Consider the following 22,464-nt stretch of genomic DNA (forward strand, 5'->3'; position numbering starts at 1 on the left):
TTTTTTTGCTGTCCCCACAGGATTCTATCTCTCAACCCCTGTCTACACTTGAATGGTTACCTTATTCCCATCTTAAATTACATTTTCTATGCCTCGCCTGTCGGTCTCTCCATAATCTTGTCCCCCCTTATCTGTCCTCTCTGCTTTCATTCTATTCCCCTAATCAATCTCTTCATTCACAGTTCCATTTTCATCTGTTTGTCCATTGTCCTCGGTGCGCACAATCTGTCTTTCGTTCTTTTTCTCTACTGGCTCCATTTCATTGGAATGCTCTTTCTCTCTCCCCATTCACTTTCTTCCTATCCTCTTTCTCGTTCTCGCCATAAGGCCCATTTGCTTTCTTTGTACATTTTGTTTCTTCTGTCATTTTACCAATTGAATTGTACCATTAATTTCTTATTGTTAAGCGCTTTTGCTAAAAGTGACCTTTTATCTGTTACCTGTTTGGATAAATCCTCTTATCACCCAAATATACTCTTTCTCTTGTGCGTAGCACAAGGATGACAAGGCTAACCACCAGAGCAGCACCTTGCTCAGCAGGTCTGGACCTGTTCAGCATTGACAAAGTAGTTAATCCCTTGAAGGGCCAAGCCCCAATTTCCCCTGAGATTGGGGCTTGACTTTCCTAAAGGAAAATACAGGTGGATAGCCTTCAGGACTGGCCTAGCTGTAAGATATGAGATGAATGTCATTAACGAGCAGACAGACAGGGACAATGTGAAATGGTTAAAGTCGGCTTATTCAACCATGGGTCAATGTTTTAAGCTAGAAGAGGAAGGTTCAAACATCCAGCTGATTTGTGAGGCCTATGGTAGCTGAAGTAGTATTGGGTCTAGATGAAACCGAGGGCGGGAAAGTGGGTTTGGATCCTCAAAGGTACAGTCTGAGTTACCGATGTGACAGGAAGAACCAACACCCCACCCTGGCCCCAGCAGGCAGAACTCCCCTGTGCCCCCTTCCTCCTTTTCTTAAAGAAACCACCAGCAGCAGACCCCAGAAAAAATTCTGACAAACCCACACCAGGTCTTGCATAGAACCACTGGGCGCTATATTTTGAAGCAAAGAGGCCTACTCTGCCACATAACTAATAAAATAGGAGGGGGGCACACACATCATCAGCTGCTGGTACCAGGAGAATTGAGGAAGGCAGTAGTGGAATTGACCCATAACCAGCGATTAGATGTGTCGAAACCTGTCCTCCTGGAGGTTGAGACAGGGGCTAGGTTTCACCAGGACTGACCAGCTTCCTGTCCCGACCCTGGATCTGGAGCCTGGGATGTTCTTGGTCAGATGGCCAACTCCCAGCACTGGATCTTGGTCCCCAAGACACACCCTCTTTGACCACTCCTAACGTAATCTCGCTAGACCCCAGTGTGATTGCTCTGTCTCTTACCTCCTCCCATCTCATCTATGTCCTTCCCTGGACTGACCTGGGCTGAATGAACCTCCCCGTTTTCTCTGGCTAGATGGGACATCTGGTCTCCTCCCACCTCCTCAGGTCTGGTGATATTGTAGCCCCTTCTAGCTCTTTCCACTCTATCACAACTGTTAAGGCCCTCACCTGCTCACTTCTCACCCACCATCTGCACTCGTATCTTGTCTCCTGCAAATAGTCTTCATCCTCTACTCTTCTCCAACTCTCCTCCTCCTTATGGTAACTTTCCTTTTTCTCTACCTCCTACACTCTCCAACAGCTCTTCTCCCCTGATGATAATTTTCCTTTGCCTAACCTCCAAACTCTTTCTCCAACCTCCAATGCTTTCCTCCCATTGTCTCAGTATTCCTCTTTCGAAGGGATTGTGTCCTCCGACGTATTCCTTATCTTTGATAATACGTTTCCGTCTTGCTGGCCTCGGAAATTTTTTCTGTAGAGGGCGCTGCGCATCGACGTCCGCCGAGTCGATATCCCTCGATGTCCACCATATCGGCGCCAACGTTACCATGCCCATAAATAGCCACGCGCTGCGTCCCTTGCTCAGTTCCGTTTTTCCGCGCTTCTTGGGGCCTCGGAACGTCGTTGCTCAGTTCAGTCAGGATAACCTTCTATATCTACTCGAATAAATAACAACTCGTTCTCAATGGCATCTTCATCGGAACCGACGACGACACGATCCGGCTTCAAGAAATGTCGAGACTGCGGTAAAAAAATGTCGATAACGGATCCACACAGGATCTGCTTGTGGTGCTTGGGAGCCGAGCACCATTGTTCGGAGTGTGAGGACTGCATGTCCATGACGGCGAAAGCCTTGAAGGAGCACAAGGAGAAGCTCGAGAGAGGTAAGTCAGTCAAAACCTCCTTGAAGGTTTCTTCGGCTGAGTCGAGGCATTCGTCTCCTCGCCGTCGTAAACATTCCCATTCTAGATCTCGAAGTAGCTCCCACCATTCGTCGAGATCAAGACACTCAAAAAAGAGACGTCGAAGATCCCCTTCCTTGTCGTCTTCTGTTTCCCCAGAAAGGGTCTCCTGTCCCACAAAACACAGCTCTCAGGCTGAGTGGGAGGAATTCAGAAAGAAAATGTTAAGCGTCTTTGAGAAAGCGGCCTCGACCCCATCGAAGACAGCTGAGGGTGATACCCCGGGTGAAAAACCCAAAAAATTAAAACGCTGCGAGTCGCTGCACCCGGCGAAACATTCCACCCGAGAGTGCCATGAGCCATCGGGTAAGAAGGCACCATCTTCGACGCATGGATCGACGCCGTTGTCGAAGGGTTCTTCGACGCATCGGTCGATCGACTCGACGCCATCTTCGACGCCCACATCGACGCCGATGAAAGAGAAGACCAAGGCTACTCCACAGCCAACGGTGATTCCAAGGGCCTCCAGCACGACGCTGAGACGGTCGTCGACATCCTTGAGTAGGATCCCGATCCTCTCGAGTTCTTCGAGACCTCTTCCAGTTTTCTCGACGCCGTTCTCGGCGCCTTCGAAGCCGGTCACATCGGCGTTAACAACAATGACGTTTTCTCGTCCAATAATGACAAGTTTGGCTCCTTCTGCCTTAGAGATGGGTTTTACTCCATTTCAGAGGTCAGAGTACCCTGGACTATCTTCAATTTATGAAGAGGGGGAAGATTCTGACCAGGAAACATTTGGGTTGCAGAGGACCACACTGCCTATTTCAGAGGATTTCACCTCTGAGGAAAGAAGGTTGAAGGACCTACAGGAGTCACTACATGAGGCAAGTGGGCTGGACACTTCCCCAGAAGTGGAATTTGTTAAACCAGACCCAGGGGAACATGCCCAAACACCCTATAGAACCCTTATGGCAAGAATTATTGAATTTATGAGTTGGTCTGCGCCTTCGCCTGTTTTTCAACAGGATGACCTAACAGACATATTAGACAAAGGTCCACAGGAGGACCCTGTGGTCCCCTTCCATGCAGCCTTACAAAGGAAAATTACATATAATTGGGAATCTCCTGAAGCTATCCCTGCGGTCAATAAAATATTGTCAGCCAAGTATAGGTTAGCGGCTGCTCACCCTGAATACTTATCAAAACACCCGAATCCAGAGAGCCTGGTGGTCCAAGCGGCAACTTCATCTAGCAGTAGGACCGCTTACCCTATTGTCTCACAGGATAGAGATGACAAGAGGTATGATTCTATGGCGAAGAAAGTCTTCTCTGCTTGTAGTGTGGGGTTGAAGTCCATCAACGCCACCTGTACGCTCGCCAGGTTCAGTCACACACTGTGCGAGTGTGCTTCATCAGCGGCTGACTGCATACCCGAAGGAGAGGAAAAGGAAGCCTTCCTTAACATTATTAAAGATGGCAAAGATGCCATGTGCGAATCACTTCAAACTGGCATCGATTCCGCTGACAATATCAGCAGGGCCATGGCGGCAAGTTCAACAATCCGCAGGCATGCGTGGTTGCGAAAGTCTGGCTTTGCTCCAGATGTACAGGCCAGACTTTTGAATATGCCCTTTGACGGCTCTTCGTTATTTGGAAAGAAGGCTGATGACAGTCTGGAAATGTTGCAGACATCTAAAGCAGTGGCAAAATCGTTAGGAGCTGCAATCCGACAAACTCCTTTTCGCCCCCCAGGAATCTCTGGAAGAGGAAAGTCCTTTCGCTATTATTCCGCATTCGAGAAAGGCAGAGGACAGCCGGCTCAAAGAGGCCAAAGGAGACCTACCCGAGGTGGACGGGTCAAAAGTACTAAAGCCGCAGCAGCAGCAGGTGCCTCTTTACCCTCGGCATCTGCATCAGCCGCCCCCAAACCACTCTGAGGTGTCTCCACACAAAACACATGTAGGGGGCAGGTTAACTCACCATCTGACGGAATGGCAGGCTATAACGTCAGATGCTTGGGCATTGGAGACAGTTGCCCAGGGTTACTGCCTACCCTTTCTACACATCTCTGAGTCATCCACCGGGGCACAGCTCTCTAAAAGTTCCAGATCTGCTCCTCTTGCAGGAGATAATAGACCTGCTAGAGAAAGGTGCCATAGAACCGGTACCTGTAGCGGACAGGAACAAGGGCTGGTACTCCCCCTACTTTCTCATACCAAAGAAAGACGGAGGACTGAGACCCATCCTGGACTTACGAGAATTGAACAAGTTCCTCAGGAAGGACAAGTTCAAGATGGTAACTCTCTCTCAGATCCTTCAGGCCCTCCAGCTCCAGGACTGGCTGGTATCTCTGGACCTTCAGGATGCTTATTTCCATGTGCCAATCCATCTCAAACACAGGAAATACCTGAGGTTCGCAATTGGCGACTCATTATCAATTTCGAGTTCTGCCATTTGGGCTGACCTCCGCCCGAGGGTCTTCACCAAGCTAATGTCTGTAGTGGCGGCGAGTATAAGGAGGGAAGGGATCCACGTCTATCCCTACCTGGACGATTGGCTGATCAGGGCTGTATCTTCAAAACAAGCCCAGGTCCAGCTAGATTATGTCTGCCACTTCCTTCACAAACTGGGCTTCTCCCTCAATTTAAAGAAGTCACAGATGATACCATCACAGAGACTCCAGTTCATTGGAGCGGTCCTGGACACTTCCCTGGGAAAAGCCTCGCCACTAGAGGTGAGGGCTCAAGATATTCTGCAGATGGTCAACAAGTTTCAAAATGCCCAACGTCTCCCAGCCTTCGACTTTTTGAGGTTGCTAGGCCTCATGGCATCCTGCATCTTCCTTGTGCCAGAGGCTCGCCTGAGAATGAGATCTCTTCAGTGGGCACTGAGTACTCAGTGGTCACAACTCTCAGGGAGAATGACAGATCTCCTCCGGATTCCGGACAAGGTAGCCCGCGACCTTCAATGGTGGGCCTATCCAGAGAACATCTTGAAAGGAGAACTGTTTTGGCAACCATGGCCGGAGATAACAGTAGTCACAGACGCCTCACTCACGGGGTGGGAAGCCCATGCCAACGACTTGACCATCAGCGGTTGTTGGTCTCCATCGGAGTCCAGACTACACATCAACCTATTGGAGCTGAGAGCGATCAGACTAGCGCTGAAAGATTTCCTGCCATCAATACAGGGGAGAAATGTCCTGATAATGACAGACAACACGGTGGCCATGCACTACCTCAGCAAAAGAGGAGGCGTAGGATCACTGCCACTATGCAGAGAGGCAATGCAGCTCTGGTTTTGGGCAATTCGGGAAGGAATCTCTCTATCGGCAGTCCACCTAGCCGGAGAGAAGAACTTGACAGCGGATGCTCTGAGCAGGCAGAGCACAGTCTCCCACGAGTGGGAGCTAGCTCAGGAAGTCCTTCAAGAGATCTTCGCCCTTTGGGGAACCCCTCAGGTGGATCTGTTCGCCACAAGCACCAACAGGAAGTGCGATCTGTTCTGTTCAAGGGAATTTCCCCCGAGAGGAGCTCTAGGAGACGCTTTCGTAGTGGACTGGGAGTTTCCACTCCTCTACGCGTTTCCACCAGTCCCTGTTATTCCTCAAATGATCAGGAGGTTGAGAAGATTCCGGAAAACCATGATCCTAATTGCCCCGGACTGGGCCAGGAGAACGTGGTACCCGGACCTTCTAGATATGTCCATCTTCCCTCCAATCCGTCTTCCACTCAAAGAGAATCTTCTCTCGCAGAAGGGAGGTCAGGTTCTCCATCCAGACACCAGAACCCTCAACCTTCACGCTTGGCTTCTGAAAGGGTGAGGTACAAGGATTGGGATCTCCATGATGATGTCATGGAGGTGTTGCTTTCGGCCAGAAGGCCAGCAACAAAGTCTTTATACCGCTGCCGTTGGAACAAATTTTGAAGCTGGTGTAGGGAAGACAATATCAACCCTTTTTCATGTGGTACACCAACGGTTTTATCATTTCTACTCTACTTGGCAAACTCGGGCCTTCAAGTTGGCTCTGTAAAAGGCTATCTCGAAGCCCTTTCTATCTTCAAGCGCACTGCGGAGGAACCATCGTATTTCAACCTACCTCTAGTGATACAATTTCTCAAGGGATTAACTAATGTTTATCCTCGAAAACCATTCCAGGTTCCCTTATGGGACTTAAATTTAGTCTTAAACTTCCTAATGGGCAATCCATTCGAACCACTTCACTCTTGTTCGCTGAGATTTCTCATGCTTAAAACTGTCCTATTGGTAGCACTAACATCTGCTAGGAGGGTGAGCGAGCTACAAGCTCTCTCCTGTAAACCCCCACATACAATTTTCCACAAGGACAAAGTTGTCCTACAGGTGAAGCCTAATTTTCTCCCAAAGGTGGTTTCTGAATTTCATATTACGCAGAAAATTACCTTACCTTGGTTCTACCCTCCTCCCCATCCGGGGAAAGAGGAAGAAAGGCTACATAGGCTGGACCCAAGGCGATCTCTCAGCTTTTACATCGGCAGAATGGCTAGGATCAGGCAAGCAGACCAACTGTTTGTAAGATACTCAGGTCACAAGTTGGGACTACCCATAACAAAACAAACCATTTCCAGGTGGATTATTTTGGCCATTCTGGAATGTTACAAACCAGCAGGGAAAGAGCCACCCCAAAATCTTAGGGCTCATTCAACCAGGGGTATCGCAGCCTCTTCGGCTCTCCAAAGAGGGGTACCAGTCCGAGACATATGTGCGGTAGCCACATGGTCGTCCGCACATACATTCACAACATTTTACAACCTGGATTCCTCCACTAGTCAAGAGACCAGATTTGGCACGCCGTATTACATTCGGTCCATCCCTAAAGGGATACATAACATTCTTACTCCCACCTCCAATTACATGCCACTGCTATGGGAGTCTATCAAAGATAAGGAATACGTCGGAGGACACAATCCCTTCGAAGAACAAGTTACTTCTTACCTTGTAACTTTCTTTCGACGGGATGTTCCTCCGACGTATTCCTAATCGCCCCTCCCATCCATCCCTGCAGTAATACTTCCCTTGTGGTTGCAGTTTACGCTCCTTCAAGGTCAATAACCAATTCAGGCATGACTTTTCTTATGCTACAAAACGGAACTGAGCAACGGACGCAGCGCGTGGCTATTTATGGGCATGGTGACAGCGCTGATACGGTGGCCGTCGAGGGACATCGACTCGGCGGACGTCGACGCGCAGCGCCCTCTACAGAAAAAATTTCCGAGGCCAGCAAGCTGGAAACGTATTATCAAAGATAAGGAATACGTCGGAGGAACATCCCGTCGAAAGAACGTTACAAGGTAAGAAGTAACTTGTTCTTCTTGCCACTCTCCCACAAACTCCTTAAACCAACTGCTACTTGCACAGCCCATGCTGCTAAACCTATCTGGCTGCCTTTTATAGTAGGGTTTCCCCTCCTTGTGGGTGATGCCTATTCCCATTATGAACACCTGGGTTCTGAGCTGTTAAGAGATTGGATATCATGTGACTTGACAGGGGTTCAGCATGAATCTATGCGAGGGTTGCCTGGCATTTTGGGTTTCAATAGTATGAAAAGTGTGGAATCACCCTCTCTGCTTCTGGAAGCCCTGTCTGCAGTGCCTGTGTTAGTCCAGTCTCTCTGCTCTCCTGGAATGTGAGTCAAAAGCATGAAAATACCTGAGCAAGCATGGGCAGCATTACATCAAGTTCTCGCTCAGCGTGAGGAATGGGCATTCTGAGAAAATGGAATCTGTGTGGTATTTCACTGACATGGTCTGCATGAGTAGGTTCCCCTAAGTTGAAGCATGACTGTATAGCAGCGGGGGCCTCCACATTCAGTGTGCATGTGAGGCATAATTTGTTCCTCTGGCATTCCAGCCAGGGAAGAAGACATGTCTTCCTCGTCTGGGACACTGCAATGTTGTGACGTTTTTCACTTAAAGGGAAATATTTATTTTCTTAATCTAGGTGTTTGGGTCATGTCAAGGAAATGAAATAGCTCTGTGGGCACTCTCTTTCTTTATAGAAACTAGCCTCTCTGAGGATCCAGGTTATCTCCCTTCCTCTGATAGAATTAAGGGTAGGATTCTGATAGGTTGTCAAGTATTACCCCTTGCGTGAAACTTAAAGGGGCAGTAAGGGGCGAAAACATTTCTGCGGCTGCCCTCTGCCTGCTAGCAGGAACCCAGCTGGAGTGATCTGGGGTCCTCTGTATACCTCCTCTGGGTCCAACATCCAGTAGCTCAGGCGGTAAGAAGGGGCCGCACCCATCCCCTTTGACCACCCCACTGAGGTTTGCCAACGTTAGGCAGGGGACCTCGAGACAATACTGACACTGAGTGTGGCGATTACTGACCAGACAGACATCGAAAGCTTACATTGAAAGTGCTTTATTAGGGAACTATAACAGTGTGGCGGTAAAATAATACACCGGGATTGCATTAAGTGCAACTGAAAACATGTCCGGATAGGCCAGTGATTTCAAAATAAATTCAAGCTTTGTCTGTGTAGAAAGTACTGGGGTTACCCTCAAAGGAAGTTAACAATGGTGCAGAAAGAGAAGTCTCTAGTTTTCCCGGTATCCAGGACTTGCTTTTTACTGGAATCCACAATGACTGAGTCAATCATTTGTTCCAGAGGGATGTCTCCCCTTTCCTTATCCTTCATCCGCTGTCCTTGATGATCTGCTTTGGGTAAGGCTCGACAGTGATTCCCTTGGTGTCATATTTGAGGTAGTCCATACATGGAACGTCCTTGTTCTCCCATAACTGGGGAGGTAGGGATTTTGGAGGTCAATCGTGGTACTTCCAAGAGACCAGAATTTGGGTAGTATAGCTCGTCAGTATGAAGAAGTGGCCAACAATTCTCCCTCGGATTGCAGCCCTCATCCACAAGGTCAGTTCTTTCCTAACCTTGAGGTTTCTGCTTTCCTATTGCTCCTCCAGGCTCTATGGCTTTACTTGCGGTTATTTCCCCATTTAAACTGTCATTCTCAGTGATCAGACTTTCTATGATCTCCCAGTCTCTCCTTCCCAGAATTCTCTCTTTTTCTAACCTTCTTGTCAGTGGACTCATTCTCCCCCTCTATATTCTCTTGGTCACCTTCTTTGCTCACGGCAGCTGTGCCCGTCTCCCACTCAGCCTTGATAATTTCTTATGTCTCTTCACCTCTGCTTTTGCTCCTTTCCAAATCTCCCCCACCGTCACCTTCTCCTTTTGAGTCCAACTGTCTCCTCTGCATAGGGCTTCTTGTATCCATCCCCGCATTAGGCACAGTCTTCCTCGCCTCCGGAATGCTTCTCCTCTCACCTTCTTCAACCCTTTGGACAAGACAGTTACAACTTTCCAGACCTCTTTATTCCGCTTCTTGAAACCTTGGCGCACAACCTTCCACACTCTCCAAATCTCTTCTGCTACCACCTGCTTAACCCCATTGGACAGGACTGTAACTACTTCCCAGTCCTCTCCCTATCATCTTCTTCCCTTTGGGCGCATGCTTCTCCCAGATCATCTTTACTATCTTTGACGAGCACGCCCTCATTCTGATCAGTATCCCCATTTGTTTTGGCTCTTCAGTTTAGTCTCCTGGGCCTCTCCTCGAGCCCACACTCCTGTCCTCCTCTCCTCTCTTTATACTTTCTGGGCTGTGCTTCCTCTCCAGGTTCTCCTGGCCCCCTCCTCCAGCCTTCTCTAAAACATTTCCTGTCGTCTGTCTCCAGTCTGACTCTCCAACTGAGCCTTTGCGTTTCTATAGGACTTTATCTCACTAGAGAGAGGATGACGGGTGTAAAGTGAATTCAGGTGTGACATCTGGGATGGCGGTTTTTCTTTTGTGCCCTCCTGAACTCTGTTGAATGCTTACTAGCAGAGTTCTGCAACCTGTTGCTCTCCAGATGTTTTGGACTCTCCAGATGTTTTGGACTCCCATCAGCTCTAGCCATCATAGTTAATGGCAATGGATCATGGACATCGTGGTCCAAAACATCCGGCAAGCCACATGTTGCAGGTCTGTGGTAGCTTACCGGCACTGTTACTACAGTATCGGCAAACTTGTAATGATGCCCCATGTCTTCAGAAAATCCAAACCCGTTGCTTTTTTAACGTGTTTTTCTTTATTGTTCATCTCACTATTGCCCTAAAACCAATGCCCACATATTGCATGCACGTTACTGTACCGATTTCCCTTTCAACCTTCATATTGAAAAAGAGAAATGCCTAACAGGATCCACTTTTGTAAAGAACCAGGAAACTGCCGCCGTCAGCAGAATCCCACCCCTTCTCCCACGTGCGTCTTGAAAGCTAGTGCATCACTAAGCACCAGGTGTGTGTTCGATAATGAGGACGGGGCTGCCACTGTTCGTGAGAATAGGACTTGAGTATTGTGCAGGGCTGTTCTCACATCCGTAAAACACGGCGTGACTAGCGCAGACTCAGACTTTCAATGAAATAAATACATGAACGGAAGGACCAGTACAAAGATTGTTGCTGACCTCAGCAACGTGGCATTTTGCTGCCCCTAGCCACAGGACTATCTCTTCTGCTGGCAGTGACAACAAAGGGCCTCTGCTTATGAAGCCCTGCAAGGCCGTTGAAGTATATTACCCTAGGCCTGTTGATAAGTCCAACTCTTAAAACTTTTTAGAGATTAGAAGCTTCCTTTATTAGCTTAACACTTTGTAAAAACACGATTTAGGCTGGTCATCACGATAGTTAACAAAAAGTAAATGCAAACATATCAGCTTCATGTTGCATTGCTCCATTGCATAAATCGGATGTCATGAAGCAGTAGTTAAAAGTAAATTGGCTTGCAGAATGTTTGTAAAATAATTACATTTCCTGGGAGTCATTCAACCAGAGCCAGGGAAAATGAACTGGAATTACATTTAAATCCATCAATTGGCCTTTTCAACACCAGCACAACTGACAGGCTGTTAACGGAAACTAGTGGAAAAGACTGTGTACACGAGACATTTTCATAGTGTAAATATATTATGTTGTGTATTTTAACATCATTTATATAAATAGGAAAACTCTGTCTGTATAGGATATCCTGCACCTGTTAGGTGGAGGAGTAACCTCAAACAAAATCTCACAGAATCTGTTGAAAGTTCGACATAGTACATACGGACAAGTGTTGTATTTGCTCCTCATCGTTTTGGATTCCATTTTTGGGTTTTGGACTTAAATATATAATGTTGAGGGATGTCAGAGTAATACAATTCACGTGCAGCATGATTCGAAGTAGACATGAGATCATAAAATAAAGAAAATTGAAAACGTACGTGAAGAATATTATTGATAAAATACATACAAAGATGTATTAAAATGAATAATTACATAATAAATAAGTACGTTAAAAATAATATATATTTTGTTAGAGAAATAGTGCTTAATCAAATGAATTTCTGTTGAAATGTTTTTTTTTAATGTATATATTTTCTTAGTCTATGCAACTTTGAGTCTGCTGTTACAGTGGTATCCCTGCCTTTGGCTTTTTCTGCAGCTATGTTGTCATTGTTGAAATACACATTTTGTTTGCCTGGACGATGAACTTGAAGTCTTATTGTTGTACGCATAAGGCAACTGCTCCCTCTAGCTGTGAAAACAGGCGAAGCAGGCAGGACGGCTTTGGACAAACTCACAGTTGGCCTTTTATTATTTCATATATGATATCACATTGGACACATTTTCTTTAAAAAATCTCTCAACGTCAAATATCTTTCTCTTGTCTGTGTAAATGAAATACAGTTAGTGGTTATTTCTTAAAGACATTTCTTGAGATTATTCAGTTGGCCCTTCAGGATGTCAGTAACGTGTGTGCGTGTGTACTTGCTAAATTATATATATATATATATATATATATATATATATATATATATATACATTCAAGAGGGCAGCACCACTCTGTTCCTCGTTCTATGAAATTGTAATTGTGTTAAAGGTTTGAATGTGGAATGTCTGTAAAAAGGACATATGTAATTTGTGGCAATAATAAAAAAAAATATTAGGCAGGTTATATCAATACCATATTTGAAGCGAGGGTTAATGTCGGAATCGTAGTGGTATGAAGTGAGTGTTTATACTTTGAGTTGGACGGTTGAATTTGTTGTGGAATTTCAAGTGGTATACATTGAGTGTTTGTACCTTAATGATGTTATCACTACTCTTTGAAGACTTTGTTTGTTATGCAATTTACTTTAACAACTTGATTTAAAAAGGTTTCTTTACATCTAATATATAAATATTAGACAAAGTGATATTAATAAAATTGGAAAGGCATGCTTTGCGCGTCTGAGTCCCAAATAATCAGCCAGTGTTCCAATCAATACTAATGCGAGAAGCAACGCAAGGTGATTCCACTCAATCCTGATAGTCTGTGATTGATTAAGAATTGTCGATAAATAGAAGTAGGCAGTATAACTCACCACTCGGTGAGGAAGGATCAGCAGACTCCCCGTTTTTGTTCCATTTAGTGCATTTGATTCAAGACAAGAACTCGTCTAATCTTGAAAATCTGCTGCATTCCCAAAGCCAGTGAAATATCTTTACATAATAAACCCCTTTAGATAGTACATTTTGTAAAAGCACACTGAGCAAGTACATACGTCATATTTTGTCGTAATACTATATAAACTCCTAATTACACTTAAGGTTATGTTTAAAAGTGTTAACTGTAGGTTTGTCTTGTACGATTTATTTGCCATGATATCTTATTTTCCTTAACAAATTGCTTCCAAGATATGTTGTCACGGAATTGATGCAGAGTGACCTTCACAAGATTATAGTCTCACCTCAGCCTCTCAGTTCGGATCATGTCAAAGTTTTTCTTTACCAGATATTAAGAGGTAACATTTTCTTTCTACTTATGTAAATATAATTGTACCAGAGAGGATAATATATTTTGACCCTCTCCTCTGTGTGCAGTTTTGATTTCATTCTGCAGATTTCACCTAGTAGAATTAGCTTGCTGCTTTGCATTTAATATGAAAGCCTTTTATGTGTCTGTATAATAGTGCTTTTTTCATTTTACATAAACATTTACACATGTCTTTCTAGCTCTAAAGCTACATGTATTCATCTGAATCATTATTTAGTGACCTTTTACCAGATCCTTCTCTCTCATGCTCTCTTATCCCTTTGCCTCTGTCTTACTTTGTGTCAATCGCTCTGGGATATATTTGTTTACCTGAGTAAGCATTGGCCTTCAGTCTGAGTTTGGTGGTATCCCGCCGGTAATTCCGGCAGGATGCACCAAAACGGAATTAGCATTCCTGCTGCCCGATATACCTAGTATTACTGGTAACTCCCCACTTCCTGAAGTCCCATGGGACGCCATGAAGGTAATTGCAGCATTTTTTTTACCTGGCCTGGTCTTGTGTTTCTCCGGTCCGGTAAAAATGCCAGTGCTGGAATTACTGTCAATTTATCAGTATTTACTCCAGACCGGGAAACTTTAATGAGCCCCATTATGTCTTATTGTGTTGCACTGTTCTTGACTCTTGCACCATAAATACCATTTTCCCCATTTTTGAAAATTGTATTAACGTTGTTTGAGTTCTCTGTAAAGCTAGCTCTGTTCAATCGTTTTTAATGAGTGATAAAAAGAAAATCTACGTGTACTGTTTGTTTTTGCACTACTTTATCATATTCATTTGTTGATTATGCACCTACCTTTTTCAAATGCTGGTGTTTCATTGTTCTAAACTCAGGAAACAGTTTGAGGTGGATGAAGCTCTGTGGTGGAGAACGGCAATTTGTCTATTTTCCTTATAGACATATTAGGCCTCTGTGACTAAAACCGGACTTTAATGCACCAAAAGCAGTAACATATGTTTTAACAGGGTTCTGTTTTTTCTTCCATGTACAGGAGAGATTTCACACCCGCCACTATATACTGAGATTTGTACTTCTTTTTGAAGAGTCACATGGTGCCAGATAGAACCCGAAAAAAACCTGCTTCACCCTCAGAATCTTTCCCTGAGACATATAATAGGTTTACCTTATTTTGTCCCTCAAATCATAAACTACTTTGACAGTACAAAATGGATTTTGGTCACATCCAAATCCCTCATTGCTATGTCCACTGTTATTCCATTTTCCTCAGGGGTTGTGAGCATGAATAGGAAAGGCACATATGTTTATTCAGATTTTGAAAGCAAGGCTAGAACTTCTTTTCATCGAAAGCACGTGTCCAGGTTTACTTTGTTGGAATTTAAGCCTGACTTAGCTTAAGAAATGTCCATAATGTGAGGGTGGATATTTAGATGTTCGTCTCTTGTTCTTAGTGCCCTCTTTTACTGAGGGTATACATCTATATTTGTTTCAGTTGTATTTCTCCAAACCCAGAATGGACACTGATGAAAATAAATTGCTGCATATTCCTTGCCAGGGTGTGAAAATCCTAATATAGGATGGCAGCTGAAGCTTTTTATTTGTTCTGAGCTCTCAGAATGTACATACATTGTTTACTAATGAGCAGAGCCAATCCCCTAATCCAAAACAGCACCCATAACTCAGTTATCTTGAACTTGCTGGCTGGTCAGCCAAGGACTTGATCACCATGCATTTCAGCACATTCTGGCACACTCCTTCAGAAGCTTGTAAAACCCATTTGCACCTAGACCTGTAAAATGTGCATGCCCCAAGATTTGAAGAGATGCCACTGACCCATGTGTCAATCCACCAGCGCCATACTTCACATGGAATGCTAGTTTAATTTCTCCTTTCTCTTCACCAATAGCTTGCAGTTCATCTGATTTCTGGTTATGGTTCAAATTCTATATCCCCAAAATGACCCTTATTTTGCCAGAAATGGTTTCTTTAGGGAACAACTGGCTATAGAGGTGATTACCTTCACTGTTCTTGAAAATCAGATACTGTTGTCTCAAATTCAGTGGGCCAATGTAGAGAAGAATGCCTGACATCTGGTTATGCCTCTAATCCAATGTTGCCTCCCGTACTCTGCAGAACAGACTGTTTTCACTCTGCCAGATGTGTTAAATGAAGGGAACTGCAGCCGCAAGGTGGAAGGAATTGCTATTTGCTGTAGCTATATTGCCATGGGAATGATGTTTTGTGTAGGGTTCCAGATTTTGTACAGGACATGCCACAAACACAAGTAGGACTAGTGTCCCCAACCCATACAAAGCCCCCATCCCTCATTCCCTCATTAAAATAAATACAACTTCCAGCACTTATCCTATATATAAACTTTTTTAAACTGTATTATTTTACCTGTCCTATATATATATATATATATATATATATATATATATATACTTCAAATTCGGCTGTGACAGTAAGCATGTTAAATACAGAGGCTTTTGCTTTATCTGTTGTACAGACTTTGCTTTTTGCATTTCATAACCAGTCTCGTGGCACAATCGGTGAATGCAAGTGCTTGTAAACAGAAAGGTTGGTGGTTCAAGCTTACACTAAGGTGGCAGGGATCTAAGGTGAAGTGAGGAATCTGTTTGGCTTTTTATTATGTATCAATGTCACAATTGCACCCCGGGCTAACCCTGGTGGCTGCTGAGAGCAATCACCCCTGCTCAGGGGGAATGGGGGGGTAGAGGGCTGGTAACAGCCCTGAGCCCTTCCTGAGGCCAGAGCGAACACCCACCTGAGTGGGGTTGATTGCCACAATACACAACATCCCTCACTATGGACCACACACACATCCCTCCAAATCTTTCCATACACATCCACTTCTAAATGTCCATTAATGCCCCCGATACACATCACAGCACCACTCACACACCCAAATACAAGCCACCAACCTTTACGGTCCCCACAAAAACATCTCACCTAATAATGTTTTATATACAAAATGAACTACATTGCTACAAACCTCTGTGTCTACACAACTCCACACATCCCACCATCCTCTCAATCGTCTCAATCTTCTCTAGGGGAGAAAAAACTATGCCTGACTAATTTCCCTAGGGATTTCAATGGAAGGGTCACCTTTGGTTCTCTGTACATATGTACCATTTGGAGAAGTTGCTGAGTGTAGGGAAAACATGCAGGGAAAACAGCTGCAGGGAAAACAGCTGGTCTCTAAGAGGTTATCACTGCTACTCTTTCTCATGTGAGTTTCTGAAAGGTGAGCAGCTGACTGGACACCTCTCTTGGGTGAATAGTCGTCCCAGTTTTGTAGCGACTGTCCCGGAACTAGGCCCCCTGTGCAAGAGTTTTTTTTAATTTAAAAACCTGGTCACCATTTTTGTAAAGAGAGTTTCATCACTGCTGAGATACAACAATTCAAGGTGACATTGATACATAATAGAGGTGTTGTGCAATGTGTCTTGGTTTAGTGTATGTAGTTGATGGGTGCTGAGAAGGTAGTCTGGATAGTATGCAAGAGCAGGAAAAAACATTTATGTTTGCAGCTAGACCAAATTTTATCATGGGGGATAGCTGCATTCTTATGGTAGGGTTGTTGTGCAATGAGTCTTTTAGTGGGGCATGTAGTGGATCGGTGTTCAGTGGCAGTCTGGAGAGTATGCAGGAGCAGGAGAGTCGTTATGGGAGCAGCTAGACTGGCCTTTTACCGTGGGGGGTATCTGCATTCTTAAGACAGAGGTGTTGTGCAATGTGTCTAAGAGTAATGTCTGATAGTAGTTCTGTGTGGGTGGATTACAGTGCCTATGACGGGTTTTGCATAAGTGTGTAGTTTGGTACGCACTTGCATGTCCTGGCTGATTTCTTGGTTTCGTAGATGCAGCTGAATTTAGAGGGAGGTGAATTCGGAGCATGGCTAAATTCTACCCATCTTCTGTATACATGGACCTATTATATTTGGTGGCTGCAGTCTAAAAAACACCTAGATGCAATATCTTGGCTACACCGTGGGTTGTACCTAGATTAAAAAACATTGACTAACCTCAAGAGTTTGTCTAGCTGTAGTTTATTGGTTACCCTCCAAATTGATCAGAAATGTAATACATTTGCTAACCTCAAATATCCATCCATATGCATATTATTGGTTACCGTCAAAAAGAAAACTGTCTGGACGCAATACATTGGCTGTCTTCATAAATTCGTTAAGATGCAATATATTAATTAAATGCAAAGTTCATCTAAGTGCTAGATATTGTCCATTCTATAAGATAAAGTAAGTGCAGTACAATTGGTAACACTCAAAGTTAATTTAAGTGCAATAAGTTGGTTACCCTTGAGATGATCTAATTGCAGTATATTGGTTACCCTAGAAAATTCCTCTAGTTGCAAAACATTGGCTATTTTCAAATTCATCGAGATGCAACACATTGTCTACCGTCTAAAACTGATCTAAATGCAGTACATTGGCAACCCTAAGAATCAATCTAAGTGCACTACATTGGCTAGCCGTGCTTGGATATTGCCCATAAGTGTGGGAAGTGATAGAGCGTCTGCTGTTCCTGGCTACTTGTTTTTTTTTTATCTGTGGTGTGGATACTCAGCTCTCCTGTTTTCTATTGGGTGTTGTTATTCAGGTTACTTTGGCAAGTGATGTTTGAACATACGCATGTCCATGGCACTGCAAATGGACTTGGCAGGGAATTCTTCCGGTACTTTGGCTATTGTATGGGAATTGGTTCCTGCCGCAGTCCTCCTAAATTGAATGGCTAGCTCAAAGGGGAGGGCAGGGTTAGCCAGGAAGCTGAGGGGAATAGCCAAGTCTTAAAGGCCCTCCGGAAGGCCGGGTGGTCCTTTTTGTATCCGATGTTAGATGGCATAGAATTCCAGATAGTGGGGGCTTAGACGGACAAACTGGTGCCTTCAATTCTGGTTGAATTGAAAGAGGGGATCACAAGCAGGAGAGCAGTTCCTGATAGCTGGTTTCTATTGAGGTGGTATTAGGTGATGTTCTGTTGAAGGTATTTTGGGCCTGTCTTGTGTAGGGCTCAGTGAGTGATGCGCATGGCTTTGAAAGCGACATGTTGTCCGACTGGGTGCCAATGGAGGAATATGGAGGGCGGGCTGATGTGTTCTCCGGGGCCTAGGGCGAGGAGGAGTCTAGCAGCAGAGTTCTGGACTCTTTGCAGCTTTTTAAGTTGGGAGGCAGGTCCGCCCAGGTAGAGAGAGTTGGCATTATCTAGGCGGAGAGAACAATGGACATGATTGCAGTCACTCTGTGGGGGTAGGAGAAGTAAGGGAATATGCGTCTGATTGAACAGAGGTAAAGGTAGCAGAATTTTGACGCAGTGTTAATATGGTCTGATAGTCAGGTCACTGTCCATTGTGCAGCCCAGGTTTTTGACAGTGGCAAATGCAGCGGGAGGGGGGCCTAGGAAGGGAGGCCAGGTGGGAGGTTGTGTGGCTGTCTTTCTGCAGATCATGATCTCTGTTTTTCCGGGATTGAGCAGGAGGTGGTTGACTGTCATCCAACGATCAATGTCTGTGAGGCAGGATGCGAGTTCTGGAAGGGGGGGGTGGAGGCAGTGTGGAGGATTCTAAAGATGATTTGTGTGTTGTCTGCATATTTGTAGCAGGTGAGGTATGTGAGTGGATAGGTGTGGGGAGAGCGCTCATGTAGAGGTTGAAAAGAAGAGGGGAACGTCAGGAACCTTGAGGGTCTGTATTATTAGTGTGGCGGGCGGAGGAAGTGAAAGGGGGAGATGGGTGATTTGGTGCCTGTTGGCAAGGAATGAGGAGATCCATCTTAGTGCTGTGTCCCTAATGCCAAGGGAGTGGAGTCTGTCAATGAGGATGCTGTGTTTGATCGTTTCAAAGGCCGCAGAGAGGTCAAGGGGAACAAGTGTGGCACAGTCCTCAGAGTTTGCTGTGTTTTTGATGTCATGCCATATGGAGACTTGGAATGCTTCAGTTCCATGAACGGGTCTGAAGCCAGACTGGGCAGGGTTGAGGAGGTGGTTAGATTCTGTGAAAGTACTGAGCTGGGAGTAGGCTGTGTGTTCTGTGAGTTTGGCTAGGAAACAGGTGTTCGAGATTGGTCCGTAATTTGCAGGTAGGAGGGTGTCAAGTGAGGGTTTTTCAGGAGGGGTATTTCAAAACATCTCACATTAGTGAGATGTTTTGAAATCAGTTGGGAAGATGCCAGAGGTGAGGGAAGAGTTAAAGATGGATCTTGTGATTCCACTTGCACAGGTTGAGGTGAAGATTTCCTTGAGGAGGGAGGGGAATGGGTCATTAAGATAGCCCAATGGACAGTAGACAGTCTGAAATGTAAGGAATTCGGACCTGGAGATGGGAGAGAAAGAGAAGATGGAAGGGGTGTTTATTTGGGGAAGTGAGTATAGGGGGTGGGAGTGCTGCCAGTTTCATGTCGATGGTGCAGATTCTTTCTAGTGCCGTGTTGTAGAAGTGGTCAGGGAGGGAGTTGCAAAGAGGTTTTGAAAAGTGTGAGGAGGGAGGGGAGCAGGGGGGCATACATTCTGTGATGATCTTGTGGAGCTCCTTGCTATTGTTTCGGGTGTTGGAGATTCTGTTCTTGTAAAAGTTTTTTTAGGCCTTACGCATTTCAGGTTTGTAGATTTGATGTTGATGGGCATAGGCTGGTTTTTGGGAGGAGTGTTGGGTCTGCCCGCCTTTATGTTCCAAGGAGTGGTTGGATGTTTTGTGTGATTTGAATAGGGAGGTGAACCTCCTCAGCAAGGGGCCTTGTCCCGAGGTGGTAGATCTTGAGGGGGTGAGAGGTACCTGAGTGTTGGACAGCCATGAGTCAAACTAGCCGAGGGAAAGTGGTCCTCCTTCGACTGGAAAGAAGGGCAGGGAGGAGAGTAGAGAGTCTACCAGATCTGGGATTATTTTGAATGTATTCCAAAGGGGGACATTGGTTGGTGGTCGGGTGATAGTCATTTGTGGAGGAACGGGTGGGTGACAGGTGAGAGAAGATGGCTGCATTGTCCATTCATATGAGCAGTCGTGGGGGAGCGCGGCAATGAGGTCAGTGGAGCCTGAAGTAAAGTATGGAGTCAACGTTATGTCCTGCTGTGTGGGTGGGACCTATTACGTGCTGGGTCAAGTTGAGAGCTTCTAGATTGTTTACGAGTGTTCGGGTCATTGGGTTGTCGGGGCATCAAACCATTCATAGAAACTAGGGGTGTACCAAACTTCGGCTTTGAGTAAGTATTCGGCCGAATTCCGGCTGAAGAAAAGCTATTCGGTTCCGGCAGAATAGTTTCTTGCTATTCGGCTCTTGCCGAATACTTTGACATACTCATTTGAATACAATGCAACATGAACTCAAAAAAGGCAAATATAGACTTCATTTTGCAAAACGGAATAGAATTAGACCAGACAAATTGCTATCACAAGGCTGAAAAATATCTTATATTGTAATCTGCTCTTTAGGGCATATTTTGTTACAGATTAATAGACATAAAAGGTGCTCATCTTTGATGCTTATGCTGCAACAATACAGGAACATATTTTCTGTTGGCGAATGTTTATATGCAATGTGCACTTTTTTCAGTTGCTAAAGAAAACTGAAAGAAATGCGCATAGATACTTTCAGTTCCTGTCATGTCACTTCCCGCTGCGTATGTCATAGCCCCCCCTATTCTTTTTTTAAGGACTTGAGTCCTGAGTTTAACATTATCTGATATTTTATCAGGAATGATAAGTTGCATATGTTTGTGTAGTGGTGAGAAGGAGTGGCTAAGATAAGTGAAAAGCGAGCAGCATTTGCTTGGGTGGGGTGAATAGTTGTGAGATGGAGTTCACACATTTCAGAATTCCTCTTGACTTGTGTCCTGTATGATCCAACATGAAAAATTATATGCATTTCTACGTGAGCTGCAAAGAAGTTCCGAAACTCGACCACATTGACTTTGCAACTGGATAGAGAATTCACTGCATCTGATTCACAAATGCAGTCCTTTTGCATTTGTGAAGCCTCCTACTTTAACTGGCCCTGAATATGCAACAATCTTCTGTACATTTGGTCCCTTCATTTTGGTTAAATCTGCTTTATTTCTGGATTTTATGCTTTAAATAATGATGCTGATTTGATTACAATGAAGAGAAATAAAAGTATAGAATGCATTTAAAATGGTGCTTTTTTTTAATAAGTGTGTTTTTTGAAGTTTGGAACATGATTTAAAGAAACTATTCGGCTTCATATTTGGCTTCGGCTACTGAATATGCTATTCGGTACAGCCCTAATAGAAACACAAATGAGCAAGGTTATAGAATGCCAAAGCACACTTACTCCTGACTGTCAAATATCAAATGGTGACAGCGACTGCTATTTTTGCAAAATTTAATACATAAAAGACATATTTCATTAATCCATCAATAATCATAGGACACTCTACAAATTGCATATAAAGTACACAACATGGTACAAATAGTGTTTATCCAAACAATGTTACTTGGATAAGAATTCACAGCAAATACATTCTCTATGGTCCTTTAGACAGGACAAACATGAGAAACGAATGTGCATTTGTAATACAAGGTGCAAAAGTCACTGAACTGGACAATCTAACAGTGAAATACTAGGACAGAAATCATATCATCAACACAACTGTGTTTCGGCCTAAACGAGGTAAGCTGGTGTAGCTATTGTTTGGTCGGCCTTCATCAGGACAGAAACAATTATGTATGCAGAGTATCCTATGGACTCTGTTGAAAAACAGACTGAGAGGGAAGTCAGGAGTGTGTAGGGTTCGAGAAGAAATGCAATGTACAGCTCGCAATGAATGCTATTATTATAGGTCTCTCAAGATAGAAAGAGTTAAAATGGATCTTACCGTATTATTATTATTTTTTTAATTTCTTTTATATTTTGCTTGGCTGAGTAAATCAACCTTTCAAAACAGAAAATTTTACAAAGATGTTAATAGACAGCAATTGAGCAGTAAAAAATATAACATTTAAAATTCCTTTTACACAATATAAAGATTTAAACCCTTAAAACAAAATACAGAAAAGCAATTTGTGTAGACACTGTTTACAAAGGCAGCAAGTTTGATGCTCAAATCATAGTGTCAAGTTGCATCTTGTTTCATTGTGATGGAATTACAGTTTTAACAAATTGAACTAGAGCAATTTGAATTAAGGTTTTTGAGTTAGTGAGCAAGTAATTCCATATTTCTTCTCTAGTGCGTACAGAGAGAAAATTGCAACATTTGTTAAACAGTTTCTGCCTCTTAAAGCTTAAGACTGGACATTCAACCACCAAATGGCATAAGGTTTCGATTTGCTGCT

The 22,464-nt window shown here is 44.3% G+C and overlaps 1 protein-coding gene across 2 annotated transcripts in view; it reads left to right on the forward strand.

Moving 5' to 3' along the window:
- Positions 1-22,464, forward strand: part of NLK (nemo like kinase) — a 1,539,426-nt gene that overhangs the window by 572,911 nt on the left and 944,051 nt on the right. For both annotated transcript variants that reach the window (XM_069615020.1, XM_069615019.1), the window contains exon 4: positions 13,045-13,151. In XM_069615020.1, the coding sequence (XP_069471121.1) occupies positions 13,045-13,151 (107 nt within the window). The remainder of the gene's footprint in view (positions 1-13,044; positions 13,152-22,464) is intronic.

Source organism: Ambystoma mexicanum, chromosome 9 (assembly GCF_040938575.1).
Source record: "Ambystoma mexicanum isolate Mex_15411 chromosome 9, UKY_AmexF1_1, whole genome shotgun sequence".
Taxonomy (NCBI): Eukaryota; Metazoa; Chordata; class Amphibia; order Caudata; family Ambystomatidae; genus Ambystoma; species Ambystoma mexicanum.